The sequence below is a fragment of the Nuphar pumila genome, chromosome 4, assembly GCF_984573655.1.
Source record: "Nuphar pumila chromosome 4, dmNupPumi1.hap1.1, whole genome shotgun sequence".
Taxonomy (NCBI): Eukaryota; Viridiplantae; Streptophyta; class Magnoliopsida; order Nymphaeales; family Nymphaeaceae; genus Nuphar; species Nuphar pumila.
In genome coordinates, this window is record NC_143252.1 from 6,450,258 (window position 1) to 6,463,415 (window position 13,158).

General features: G+C 38.5%; 1 protein-coding gene, 1 non-coding gene and 1 pseudogene across 3 annotated transcripts in view; 1 reads left to right on the forward strand and 2 right to left on the reverse strand.

The window, feature by feature from the left end:
• Positions 1–7,759, forward strand: part of LOC149839188 (sec1 family domain-containing protein MIP3-like) — a 40,586-nt pseudogene extending 32,827 nt beyond the window's left edge. The window contains exons 7-10 of the transcript XR_016431455.1: positions 5,015–5,495; positions 5,597–7,131; positions 7,211–7,279; positions 7,484–7,759. The product of XR_016431455.1 is annotated as a sec1 family domain-containing protein MIP3-like (transcript). The remainder of the gene's footprint in view (positions 1–5,014; positions 5,496–5,596; positions 7,132–7,210; positions 7,280–7,483) is intronic.
• Positions 7,760–10,228: 2,469 nt separating this feature from the next.
• On the reverse strand, positions 10,229–10,300 carry TRNAC-GCA (transfer RNA cysteine (anticodon GCA)). The gene has a single exon. It is a non-coding gene; the product is annotated as a tRNA-Cys (tRNA).
• A 1,479-nt stretch (positions 10,301–11,779) lies between these two features.
• LOC149839190 (nicotianamine synthase-like) lies at positions 11,780–13,063 on the reverse strand. The gene has a single exon (XM_090004028.1). It carries the CDS (start codon positions 13,061–13,063, stop codon positions 12,107–12,109), a length of 957 nt encoding a protein of 318 aa, XP_089860154.1. The 3' UTR covers positions 11,780–12,106.
• Positions 13,064–13,158: the final 95 nt, after the last annotated feature.

Sequence of the window (13,158 nt, forward strand, 5' to 3'; positions counted from 1 at the left end):
GGTCTTCCCCTCTTAAATGTATGGGTTTATACCCCTCTCTCTTCTCTTCTTCAATAATACCCAACTTATGACTTTAAGTCATTTCCATATTTGAGAGTTTTTGTGTGTGCACATTTGGTGTTTGTGTTCTTGGCTTTAGTGGTCACTCTTTAAGAGTGACATTTGCTCTATTGGTGCTTCCGCCTCTTTTTCATTACATGGTATCAGAGCTCGGTTGGTGATTGGGCTTCTCTTTTGTCATCTTGGAACGCGTGCCTCTCAAAGTTTTTTGAAGAAAAGAAGAATAGTTGGTGCCGATGGAACGTGACTCTAAAGTGGAGCTCTCTTTTAAGCTAAATGGGTCCAACTACCTCATGTGGGCCTCCACTATGGAAAATCACCTAAGAGGTAAGAAACTTTGGGGTTTTGTTATGGGAACTACTCCCGAACCCTCTCTTGTTCTCACCAAAATTGAAAACGAGATTGAGAAGGCTTTAGATGGCGATGAGCGCATCAAAGCTATTAATGAACATCAATCCAAAATTGAGGATTGGGAAAGTAACCATGCCAAAATTTTGGCATGGTTCGTGAACAATGTAGATCTTAAAAATTGTGCTAATATTGCCAAATTTAGAAGGGCCAATGAGGCTTGGTTTTTCCTTAAGGGTATGTATACCCAAAAGGATCTTGCTCGACAATTTTTTTGTCAAGAGAAAATCCGTTCTACCAAACAAATGGACATGAGTGTCCGGGACTATTTTAGCTCTCTAACCCCCCTTTGGGATGAGCTTGCTCTTCTTGAGCCTAAGTGGGTTGCTCCTCAAGATATTGAGCTAAGAAGGGAACAAATTGAAAATGAGCACTTTTTTCAATTCCTTCATGGACTTCGCCCGAAATTTGAACAAGTAAGGGCATCTCTTCTCCATAGAAGCAAAGCCCTACCTATTGAAGACGCCCTTGCCGAGATATGTCAAGAAGAAACTCGGCTTGGTTTGAGCATTAAGAGTGATGATGTTTTGGCCGTTACTAGGCCCGGATCTAATGTTAAAGCATATAGACCTCCCCACTTTAACAAAAATAACTATGGACCTAGAAAGGGGATTATATGTCATTATTGTAATGAACCGGGGCACATAAAACCGGTTTGCCCAAAGCTTAAAGGAAAAGTTGCCGCCGTTGGAGAAGATTCTCCAAAGAAGGAAGAATGCACAAAAGAAGGAGATATCAAAGAAACTCTAAATCACATCTCCGAAGCTCTCCAACATCTACTCAAGGCTTCTCCTTCAACATCCGGGGCCGCCATTGCCTACTCTTCATCTCCTCCAGGTATGTGGATACTAGATTCCGGTGCTTCTTTTCATATGACATCTCATAAAAATTCTCTTTCAAACATTTTTTCCGAACCTATATCTTCTTGTGTTTCAACGGCCGATGGTACATCATTAAAAATTGAAAGTATTGGATCTCTTAATTTTGAAAACTTTTTTGTTCCTAAAGTAAGAATCGTTCCTAAAATAAATTTAAACCTTTTTTCCGTATCTCAAATTACCGATCATGGATGCCAAGTCTCTTTCTCACCCAAGGATTGCACCGTGCAGGATCTCCAGTCAGGGAAGCTGATTGGGCAAGGCCATAGAAGGGGTGACCTCTATTTTATGGATTTTTTGACTCTTCCATCTAAGCCATCATGTAATCTTGTAAAGGACAAAAGTATTGGAATATGGCATGAGAGACTTGGCCATCCAAATTTTGTAAAAATGTCTCTTTTTCCGTTTTTGAACAATACTTGTAAAGACAATCACATGACTTGTAAAGATTGCATTTTTGGGAAATCTAAAGCTATTCCATTTCCACAAAGAAGTTACTTTACCACTCGGCCATTTGAACTTATTCATTCCGATGTGTGGGGACCTTCCCCTATTTTGTCTAAAGGTGGTTTTTCGTATTACGTGGTATTTATTGATGATTTTACTCGATTCACATGGATTTACTTCCTAAGTCGTAAATTCGAAGTTTTTTCCTTCTTTAAAGAATTTCATGCAATGGTCAAAAACCAATTTTTGGGAAATCTATCTATTCTTAGATCCGATTCGGGAGGCGAATATATGTCCAATGATTTTCAAACCTATTTGAAAGAAAATGGAATTCTTCACCAACGTTCTTGCCCCAACACTCCACAACAAAATGGCCTTGCGGAAAGAAAGCATAGGCACATAATAGAGACTACAAGAACGTTATTAATCTCAAGAAACATTCCAAAATCTTTTTGGGCCGAAGCGGTTCTAACCTCTTCGTATCTTATCAATAGAACTCCTTCGTCCTCCTTGAAAAATCTTTCTCCTTTTGAAAAACTTTACAATATGTCTCCCGATTATAAAAGACTAAGAATTTTTGGATGCAAATGTTTTGTTTTAACCCACAAGAATGATAAACTCTCCCCTAGGGCTATTGAATGCATTTTTTTGGGATATGGCGAAAAACAAAAAGGATATCGATGTTTTGACATACTTAAAAACAAGCTTTATATTTCTAAAGATGTCACATTCCTTGAAGAGGAAAGTGGTTTTTCGCCCCAACCAAATGAAAATATTGATTATTCATTCTTATTTGACTTATTGCCTAAAGATGATCATATTGATCCTAATGAATTCCTTAGTGAAGATCTTGTTGAACATCCAAGTGATGATCAAAACTTAGAAGAAAATGGTTCAAGACAAATACAAGTCTACTCTAGAAGGAATGAAAGGAATCCTCCTTGTGCCCTTGAAAGATTTTCCCAAAATGAGTCCATCGAAGAGACTTCTCAAAGAAGGTCAAATCGAATTTCTAAAATACCAAATAGGTTTGTTTCTTATGATTCTTTTTCGCCTAATTTTCGAGCATGTCTTCTTGCTCTTCACTCTTTTCATGAACCATCTCATTACAATGATGCTAAGCAATATGCTCATTGGAATGATGCTATGCAACTTGAACTTAATGCACTTAAAAAGGCACAAACTTGGGAAATCATTGATCCTCCCAATGGCAAGAAACCCATTGGATGTAGATGGGTTTTTAAAGTGAAAACTAAGAGTGATGGTTCATTGGAAAGATATAAGGCTAGGTTGGTAGCCAAAGGATATGCCCAAGAGTATGAGGTAGATTATGATGAAACCTTTGCCCCCGTTGCTCGAATGACTAGTGTTCGAGCTCTTATTGCTATAGCCGCAGTTAAAAAATGGCCAATTTTTCAACTTGATGTTAAAAATGCCTTTTTGAATGGTAATTTAAATGAAGAAGTGTATATGGAACCACCTCCAGGTATGGATTTAAATGGAAAAATTTTGAAATTAAAAAAGGCTTTATATGGTCTTAAGCAAGCACCTAAAGCTTGGTATGATAGGTTTAGTAACGTATTAATAAATTTAGGCTTTTCTTCTTGTTATACTGACACTGCTCTTTTTGTGAAGAGAACAGGTGACTCCATTATTATGCTTCTGTTGTATGTTGATGATATGATCATCACTGGGAATGACAAAAGGGGAGTAAATGATGTTAAGTCTATGCTAAAAGATACCTTTGATATGTCTGATCTTGGTTATTTACGATATTTCTTAGGTATTGAAGTGGCTTATTCCGAACGTGGATACATCTTATCTCAGATGAAGTTAGCTGCTGAAATTTGTACCAAATCAGGAATATCTGACGAAAAGAAAGTTGAGACTCCCGAAGTTATCAATGCAAAACTTAGACTTGAAGATGGTGTTCTTCTTGAAGATCCAACTCCCTACCGTCAATTAATTGGATCCCTCACTTATCTATCCATCACCCGTCCTGACATAGCTCATGCGGTTCATGCAGCAAGCCAGTTCCAGCACGCACCTACCACAGTTCATTTGGCGGCCGTAATGAGAATTGTGCGATATATCAAAAATACTATCTCAAAGGGACTCTTCTTATCCTCTTCCTCATCTCTTGAATTGACTGCTTTTACTGATGCTGACTGGGGAGGCAATCCCAATGATCGTATCTCAATTACGGGTCTTTGTATCTTTTTAGGAGAATCTCTCATCTCGTGGAGATGTAAGAAGCAGTAGAAAGTCTCCTTATCATCTACTGAAGCTGAGTATCGGGCTATGGCAATGACAACTATGGAAATCGTATGGCTCAGAAGTCTCCTTGCCGACATGGGCGTTCTCATTTCCACTCCTACCAAGCTCTGCTGTGATAACAAAAGTGCGATATACATTGCCAGCAATCACACCTTTCATGAACGGACAAAGCATATCGAGATGGATTGCCATTATGTTCGAGACGAATATCTCAGAGGGACTATTTCGTTACCATATGTTACTTCAGAATATCAGCTGGCTGACTTCTTCACCAAAGCGCTTCCAACTCCACGATTTATGTTCCTCTTTAGCAAACTTTCGGTCTTCTCCCCGTAAAGTTTGAGGGGGCGTGTTAAAATATATATATATATATATATATATATATATATATATATATATATATATATATATATACTTATATATATATATACATCCGTATATATATAAGTATATGTATATACATATATGTATATATATATTATTTCTCATTTAGATAAATACCCGATAGGGGTATTCTTGTAAAACCACTTATGTATTTTTCTCCTTTTTATTTTTTCTCTTTTTCCCTTTTTCCTTTTTCTTTTTTTCTTTATTTTTCCTTTTTTGTAATGACCACAAGGGGGCCCCACACTTGTAGTCGTTGGGGCTCCAACGGTCAGATTTCTGACCGTTGGGGCTCCCAACGACTACAAGGGAGCCCCCCTTGTGGTTCCTTTTAGTGCTTCCCTCCTCTATAAATAGAGGAGGTCTTCCCCTCTTAAATGTATGGGTTTATACCCCTCTCTCTTCTCTTCTTCAATAATACCCAATTTATGACTTTAAGTCATTTCCATATTTGAGAGTTTTTGTGTGTGCACATTTGGTGTTTGTGTTCTTGGCTTTAGCGGTCACTCTTTAAGAGTGACATTTGCTCTATTGGTGCTTCCGCCTCTTTTTCATTACAGGTTGCAATTAACTCCACACAAGGATGAACCTTCTAATCTTGAGGCTGGTTCAACTCAGTCTCAGAGGGATTTTGATGAGAGATACCTATTGAATAGATCGGAAGATGGATGGCTGAGATTGGTTGTGTTAGTCCAGCACTTTCCAACTCCACACAAGGATGAACCTTCTAATCTTGAGGCTGGTTCAACTCAGTCTCAGAGGGATTTTGATGAGAGATACCTATTGAATAGATCGGAAGATGGATGGCTGAGATTGGTTGTGTTAGTCCAGCACTTTCCAATGATTTTGTGTCCTCTGTCTCCCAGCATCTTTGTTTTGCCATCAGAGGGTGCAGTTGCAGAAGCATTCTTATCAATACACCAAGAAGATTCCCTTAGCCCGGGGTTACCCCCCATAAGTAGTGGTTTACTGTCTGATGGTGAGGAAATTCCTCCAGGTGCAACCCTCACAGCACATTTTCTTTACCATTTGGCTGCTAAGGTAGTTTCCAGTATTAGCTTAAGGTATTTTTGCTTTATCTGGGCACGCTAGTCTGCTTAAATTGTTTCATAACATTCGTTCTGCTTTTGTGAATTTTGTAGATGGATCTGAAGCTGGAAATATTTTCTGTTGGTATTTTGTCCAAAACAATTGGCAAAATATTGGACATGTCCAGTCTTTATGATGTAGGTGGTCGCAATAAAAGATCAGCTGGTTTATTGCTTATAGACCGTACACTAGATCTCATTACACCATGCTGCCATGGGGATTCTCTTATTGATCGGATATCATCATGTTTGGTGAGGAGGGAGAGGACAACATATGGTCCACATTTGAAAGGTTCCCAGCTCCAAAACAAACCCTCCTCTTCTTGCTTGAATCGAGCTCCTCTTGATTTTAGAATACCTTTTGAAAGTGTCTTCACTGGAGAAGAATGTCCAACCAATGGGTCTCATTTCGTTTCAGAATGCATTACGTCTTTTACCTCTGGTTGGAACTGGAAACATGCTGGAACACAAATCTTAGATTTACCTGACCAAAACAGCAGATTTAATGGTCATAATATGGTCTACTCTGATATCGTTTCACTGGATGGATTATTTGTCTCAACTGTTGATCATCTTGGGGAAAACTGCTTGGAAGCTTTATTTGATAAAAGAACAAAAGACGGAGCCTTGTTGATTAAAAAGTGGCTTCAAGAAACTCTTTATCATGAGAAAGCAGCTGCCAGTGTGAAACTTCGGCCTGGGTTTCCTACTGCAGCTGAGTTGCAGTCTATGATTAAGATTATTTCTTCAAATCAAGCATCCTTATTGAGGAACAAAGGGATTGTTCAGTTAGCACTAGCCGCCAAATTGGCACTAAGTGGACCTCATAGTTCCCGTTGGGATGCATTTGCTAGTGCTGAGAGAATTCTAAGTGTAAGCAGTGGGGATAGTCAAAGTCTCTCTGGTTAAATTCGTGATCTCCTGTGTAAGAGCATCTCAGCGCAATCTCAACATTCCCATGCACAGGGAAGGCATGCAGAATCTACCACAGGCCCTCTTTCTTTTCAAAATGCCATTATTCTAGCGTTGGTCAGCTACATCTTTGCTGGTGAAATCTTTGCTACATCTGGGCCTGGAGGCCCTTTCACTTGGGAAGAGGAGCAATCACTAAAAGAAACTATTGTGGATGCAATCCTTGAAATTCCAGATATCGCAAAGTTTAAGTTCATGACATGGAAGAAAAGCTTCACAGACACCATGAGAAGGTCAAGACTGAAAAGCCTGAGGGAGCTCAAACGGAAGAGCCAGCTATCGACTTTGACGAACAGTGGGGTAGTTGGGAAGACGATGATACAGAAAATAACAATGATCAACTATATGGAGATATGCAACTGAGACTGGAGTTGCGAGATAGAATGGATGGTGTGTTTAAGGTTTTTCATAAATTGTCAGGCTTGAAGATGAACTCAGCTATCAGAGAAGGGCAATTAGTCAGAGACTATAACAATGATTTCTCTATTGATAGAGGATTGATTTATAAACTTCTTAGCAATCTGTTGAGAAAGCATGATGTACCTGGCTTGGAATACCATTCTTCAGCAGTTGAGCGGTTTCTTAAAAATGGTTTTGGTCGATTTGGACTTGGACAGGTAAAGAGTTTTATTTGGAGAATTCTTAGGTTTCTACAATGTCTTTTGCTGATTCTGAATATTACATCTAAACTGTCAGGCAAAACCAAGGTTTGGTGACCAGAGCGTTCTTATGATTTTCATAGTGGGAGGAGTTAATGCCCTGGAGGTATGATCTTTAGAAATCTTATATAGATACACATTTGCTTCAGCCACTGTAACTGTTGGTCTGTCTTTAATGAACTTATTTAGCATCATAGAGTTTTTAATAAACTTTGTTTAGCTGACCATCTCTTATATGAGCACATATATAGCTGAGCATTCTCTCTTTCACTAGAGAATATTTGTTGAATAGTTGTGTTTCTTTATTAAGGTTCGGGAAGTGCGGGAAGCATTGTCTGAAAGTGGAAATCCCCATGCAGAGCTACTTGTTGGTGGTACAACTCTTTTGACCCCAGATGACATGTTTGATTTGTTGTTTGGGTCTTGTAGCTACAGCTAATCTCTTTCTAAGTTTTTGGAGTGAAATACCCACATCAAAGTTCGGGATAAATGTAAAATTCGAGTGTATAATATATCCAAGCATATGTCAGAAGTAGTTAGATGTGTAGCGACAACATTTGATTAATGCAGATTGTAAAATTTCAACAAGGATTTTTTTTTCCTTTTTATATTGGAAAACTTGGTTTGATTTGATTCAAGAACAATAGTGGATTTATGTAGACTGGTAGTGGAAATGAAAATGCCATTCTTTTTTGCTTTTCAGTTTTCAGACTTGCAAGCCAAGATCTTGCCTAAGAATTAAGCTTATGTGCCTCCAATGTTTGAGGTTTATGGTGTGTTTGGATAAAGGGGATTAAGTGGAGAAATTGGCTGTAATCAGGAACCTCTTCCTTGAGGGCTCCTAGAAAATAGAAAACATGAATAGTAGGCACCATGGTTCTTTAGAATTCTGTTTTACCACCCAAGGATGTGGTTATGAACGAACATTCTCTTAACAAAGCGTTACGTTGTCCTCTTATTTGGAAAACAATATAAGTCAAGGTTATTACGTCCCATTTCTTGCTTGACCCGAATAAGAAATTTGCAAGCACGTAAGGATTCTTACTATTATTTTTTTTCATTTATATGAGAGCGAGAGAGGCTAAAACCAGCAATGTTCAACTTATTTAAATGACTAAAAGACCGTAAAACATTGTTATTTACAAAAACCTGTAGTTTCAATTAATTGAATACTTCTAGCATTAATATGAAAGGATATATATATATATATATATATATATATATATATATATATATATATATAATTGAACCCAAAATGAGGGAAAACCTCAAGCAGCAAATAACCCATCTTCCGTATTTACCTGTTTTTTTTCGTATCATACAATACAAAACGAGGTGATGCTGTTTGCTGCTCTTGTTTGCCTCGTTCAACATCCATCTCATGGTCATGATCTTCCCCTTCCCATAAGCATATGATTTTGCGTATCCTCTAAGCAAAAGCAGTTAAATTAGAGTGGTGGCTTTTCAGATTAGGAAAAAACAAGTCTGGGCAGCTGACTGCTGCCACCTCCTATCCAGTGAAATGGGTTTCTTCAGAATTATTCCAACTTCCATTAGTACCTTGGGGAGGGCTACAAATGGCAGCAAGAAATGATGGGGCTTGACATTTGTGTCTTCTCTAAGTCACTCTTTTGTCATATAACCCCAGGATCAAAGACCTACCCAAGCTGGCTATGCCTGCCGTACGATCACTGTCATGGCAGCATAAAACTCCGTGGGCTTACCCCTTGCCCCAGGGAATCACCATGCTTCGGCTTGCGCAAAAAGGGTGACACCCATGGGATTTGAACTTAGACCGCCTGCCTAGCGTTCTATGCCCCATCTCACTAAGCCAAACCCCTTTGGGTCAAGTCACCGGGTCACTTGACTCATTTTATGGGAGTCCAATCATGGCACATATCTGTGGCTAATGCAATAAGCAATACATCCTTCATATCATTATGATTGGATGGCACCAATGTAAAGGATTTCTAAGAATACCATTTTTTCTATCCAAAATTCATGATCCAAGTATCGATTTATAGTAAATCAATCATGCTGAACACATCTGTATGGTTAGAATTAACAAAATAAAAACAAACAAAAAAAATCATTGGAGAGGTTTGGGAGGGTTTCATTCCCCTATAAATATAGGAAAATGAAAACCTACCCAATGGAAAACATGCCAAACCTACCCACCACACGTTTTATTGGATTTTAAATGTTTTTTTTTCTAAATTTTGACTGTACAGATGTGATCTATATGCTTGTTTTTATAGGAATCAGTTCTTGGAGCATTTGATTCCTATGCATGGATAGGTTTTTCAAAATGAACGACATACAATTTTCATAAATTTTTGAGGCTCCAAATACCATTTTTTCTATCCAAAATTCATAGTCCAAGTGTCGATTTACAGTAAATCAATCATGCTGAATACATCTGTATGGTCAGAATTTTGAAATAAACAAAAAAAAAACTATTGGGGAGGTTTGGGAGGGTTTCCATTGGGGAGGTTTTTTCATTCCCCATATATATATATATATATATATATATATATATATATATATATATATATATATATATATATATATATATATATATATATATATGTGTGTGTGTGCTGATTCAGACCAAACTGCACCGATTCTGTCTGTTTTAGCTGAATCGGCCGACGGTCATGACAACATTGATTTTGGTGATCAAGAGATTGGCGATTTATTATGTAGGGATAGGAAGGAAGAAAAGAAGTAATTATGGAGTCATTGTGAAGGCAGTGATGGATGTTTTTTTGTCTTTGAAGAGGACTTGGACACATGGTGAAAATGCCAAGTTTGATCCACAAGAGAAGTGAGCACCGGAGGCAGTTTTAGGAGTTTGTTGCCCTACTGAGAAGGAGTCCAGTGCAGGTCTGGACACCCTGGACATGTCAACAAGTTGAAGAGGGGATCCAAAACTTGCTACGTACTTTGTAGAATGAGAGGACAAATAAATGGATCCCATTCCCACCAATTGGCGTTCTTCTTTTTTATATTTGATAGGCAAGCGGGAAGGGGAAAAAAAGAACTAAAAAAAGATAGGGCCCAACCGGGTTCGAACCGGTGACCTCTTGATCTGCAGTCAAATGCTCTACCACTGAGCTATGGACCCCTGATTTGATGGAAAAGTAATGAAAATTATTATTATTTTATAACCTAACCATTCGAATCCCAATTCAATTCCATTCATCCCCAAAGTCATTTCCATCTTCATACCCCTCGATGTGATTTCATGGATGCAAATTATTTTGATCAAATCCGACTCCATGGATGTGATCTACATCATCCATTGGATATTGACATTTTTTTATATTTACACTGAGAAACCACCCCCAGGATCAGAGACGTAGCCGCACTGAATTTGCCTGCCCTACTTAGGGTAACATTTGAATATCTGAAATCCAACGTGTTTGCAGGATTTTTGGCAATTCAAAAATCAATGGGTGGTACAGCATGAATTTTTTTTATCTAAAATTTATTTATTTTTGTCAAAAAATATGATCCAAGGGTCGATTCCAACTGAATCGATCATGTTGAATCCATCTATGGGGTTATATTTCATCAAAACTGCTAGCATCAATAAGATTCAAGAGGGGTATGACCATGGGGGATGACATAGGGGATGAGTGGAGAAAATCTGTTCACATCCTAATACATTTGAGAAGAGAAAATTTTGGTAGTGCTTGAATGCCTCAGATCTCATATCCAAGTATTGAATCTAGCATAGGTTACGTACCAGGGACAGAGGTAAACAAATGTTGAATTTTAGATCATTTTAAAAACAAAGATCTGTGATTCATATTTTAGTTGAAATTCATGTATGTTAATTTGACCATGGTTTGAGGGGAGGGCTCGGAGCAGAGATGAATGTACTCCCTTTTTACACTTTTTTTTTCCTCTTAACAAGATACATGTATCTCTAATACTTGGATACGAAATCCAAGTTTCATACCCAAGCAATCAAATGCATCCAATTTTTGTAAAAAGAAGAGATTTGATGACTAATGTTTCTCAATTAAACATGATATTTTCATGAAAAAACCTCTCTCTCTCATGGGGTTTCTTTCCCTACCTTTTGCTTATAGATCCAAAACTTGCCACATGCTTGGATTGTTGCACGAGTAAAGTAGTCATATGGATACATGAGACATTAATGTTATGCACCTTCTCTTCTCTACCCAACAATGAGAAAAAAACAATGTTAAGTTCCTTCCTTTGACTATTTCTAGTAAACGACCATTGTGTTATACGTAAGCACACATGCAAGCCATGCATTATCACAAGACAAAATCCTTGTGCACCTTTACATTTTCCTAGCATCATACTTTTCATTGAAGTGCAAGCTAAGTTGTTGGCCATGCATACTTCTGCAGAGCAGAAGCAGAAACAGAGTGCAATCCAAATGAATCCTATAGACCTGGATCACATCCTGCTCTCATCTGCGTCACATACCTATCTAAGAAGCTTCCGATAACTCTGATTTGTCATGATTTTTCATATTGTTGATCAGTAGTTTTATATGCACAAGGAATGCAAGGTTACCTATGACTTTATGCTGGTCAATAGATTCATATATGCACAAAGCATGCAAGATTTCCAATGACTAGAGAGATAAAAGGAAACACGGATCCCATCATTTGAAATAGGATGGGTTTCATTATACATTCAATACTTGCCATCCAGCAGAACCATCTAGCCGTTGATTGGATGGCTGGGATTGAATGTATGATGGAACTCATCCTGTTTCAAATGATGAGATCCGTGTTCTATATAGAAGACACACAACAAGCAAGTTTATTTAGCGATGCGCACTCCTAAGAAGGTTCTCTGTCATAAAAAAAAGAAGCAAGTCTTTATTTAAACAGTGAAGAAGCTCTAGGTCATAAGCAATACATGCTACCTCCTTCGAGGAAAAACATCAAAAAAGTCCATCTTCAACTGCAACTTCCTCCACTATGCCACCATGGATGAGTGGATTGAAAGCTTGAATCTCCGAGCACTTGTTCGGAAGAATCATGTGTCCGATGCCCCCCATATGTTCCATGTGATCAGCGGTATCGGATTTCCTCGCGATGATGACCGAGTTTATGACTTCATCTGTTGGATGGTAGACCAAGAGAACCTCAAATCCAAGGAGCTCACCTGGATCAACCACAGGGTAGAGAAAAGCTCGAGCGCCGTGAGCACTCCGGAGCATTAGTATTGAGCCCGGTGCCATGTGCTTAGCCAAGTGGCTCACAACCTTCATCTTCTCTTTTTTGTCCATACCAACCAGAGCTGCTAGAAAAACAACATCATAGTCTCTTAGACAATTACCAGTCTCCAAGATATCAGTAGTATGGAAAAACATGCGCTTAGACAGGTCTGGATGGTTCGAAACGAGCCGACTCGCTTGCGAGTTGGCTTCGGGATTGATATCATAGTTGTGAAACTCGGTGGTTTTCAGGTGATTCAATGCTAAAACAATTGATGTTAGAGGCAAAGGCCCAGAACCCACAAAGGCTATGGAATTTGGGACCTTGATACTATGTTGGCACAAAATGTTGTACTCTAAAAGGCTAAGCTTAAGGTAATTGGAGTAGTAAGGAAAAATAGTTAAGTGCTCTAGAGGCTCTGTGTAAGAAGCAAGGATCTCAGAGAAATGGCTCTCTAAGTGGCCCTCTGCTTCCCCACATAGCTTGATGAGGTTTGAACGTATCTCCTGAACCCTTTTGCTCAGCATGTTAACATCAATGGAACAAGGAGGAATGCATGTCAACACCAACTTTGTGAACAAAATGTTGACATCCATTGAAGGCTTGAGAGACTCTAGTCTTGAGATGTCTACACAGATTTCACAAATTGTTTCTATCAATGAATCTTCATAGAAACCCATGTCGACACTAATGAGCAAAGGGTTAGGACTTTTTTCTGACAGAAGCAAAGGGGTAGGATTTAAGGACCAAGAAGAGTCACAAGTCACAATGCATC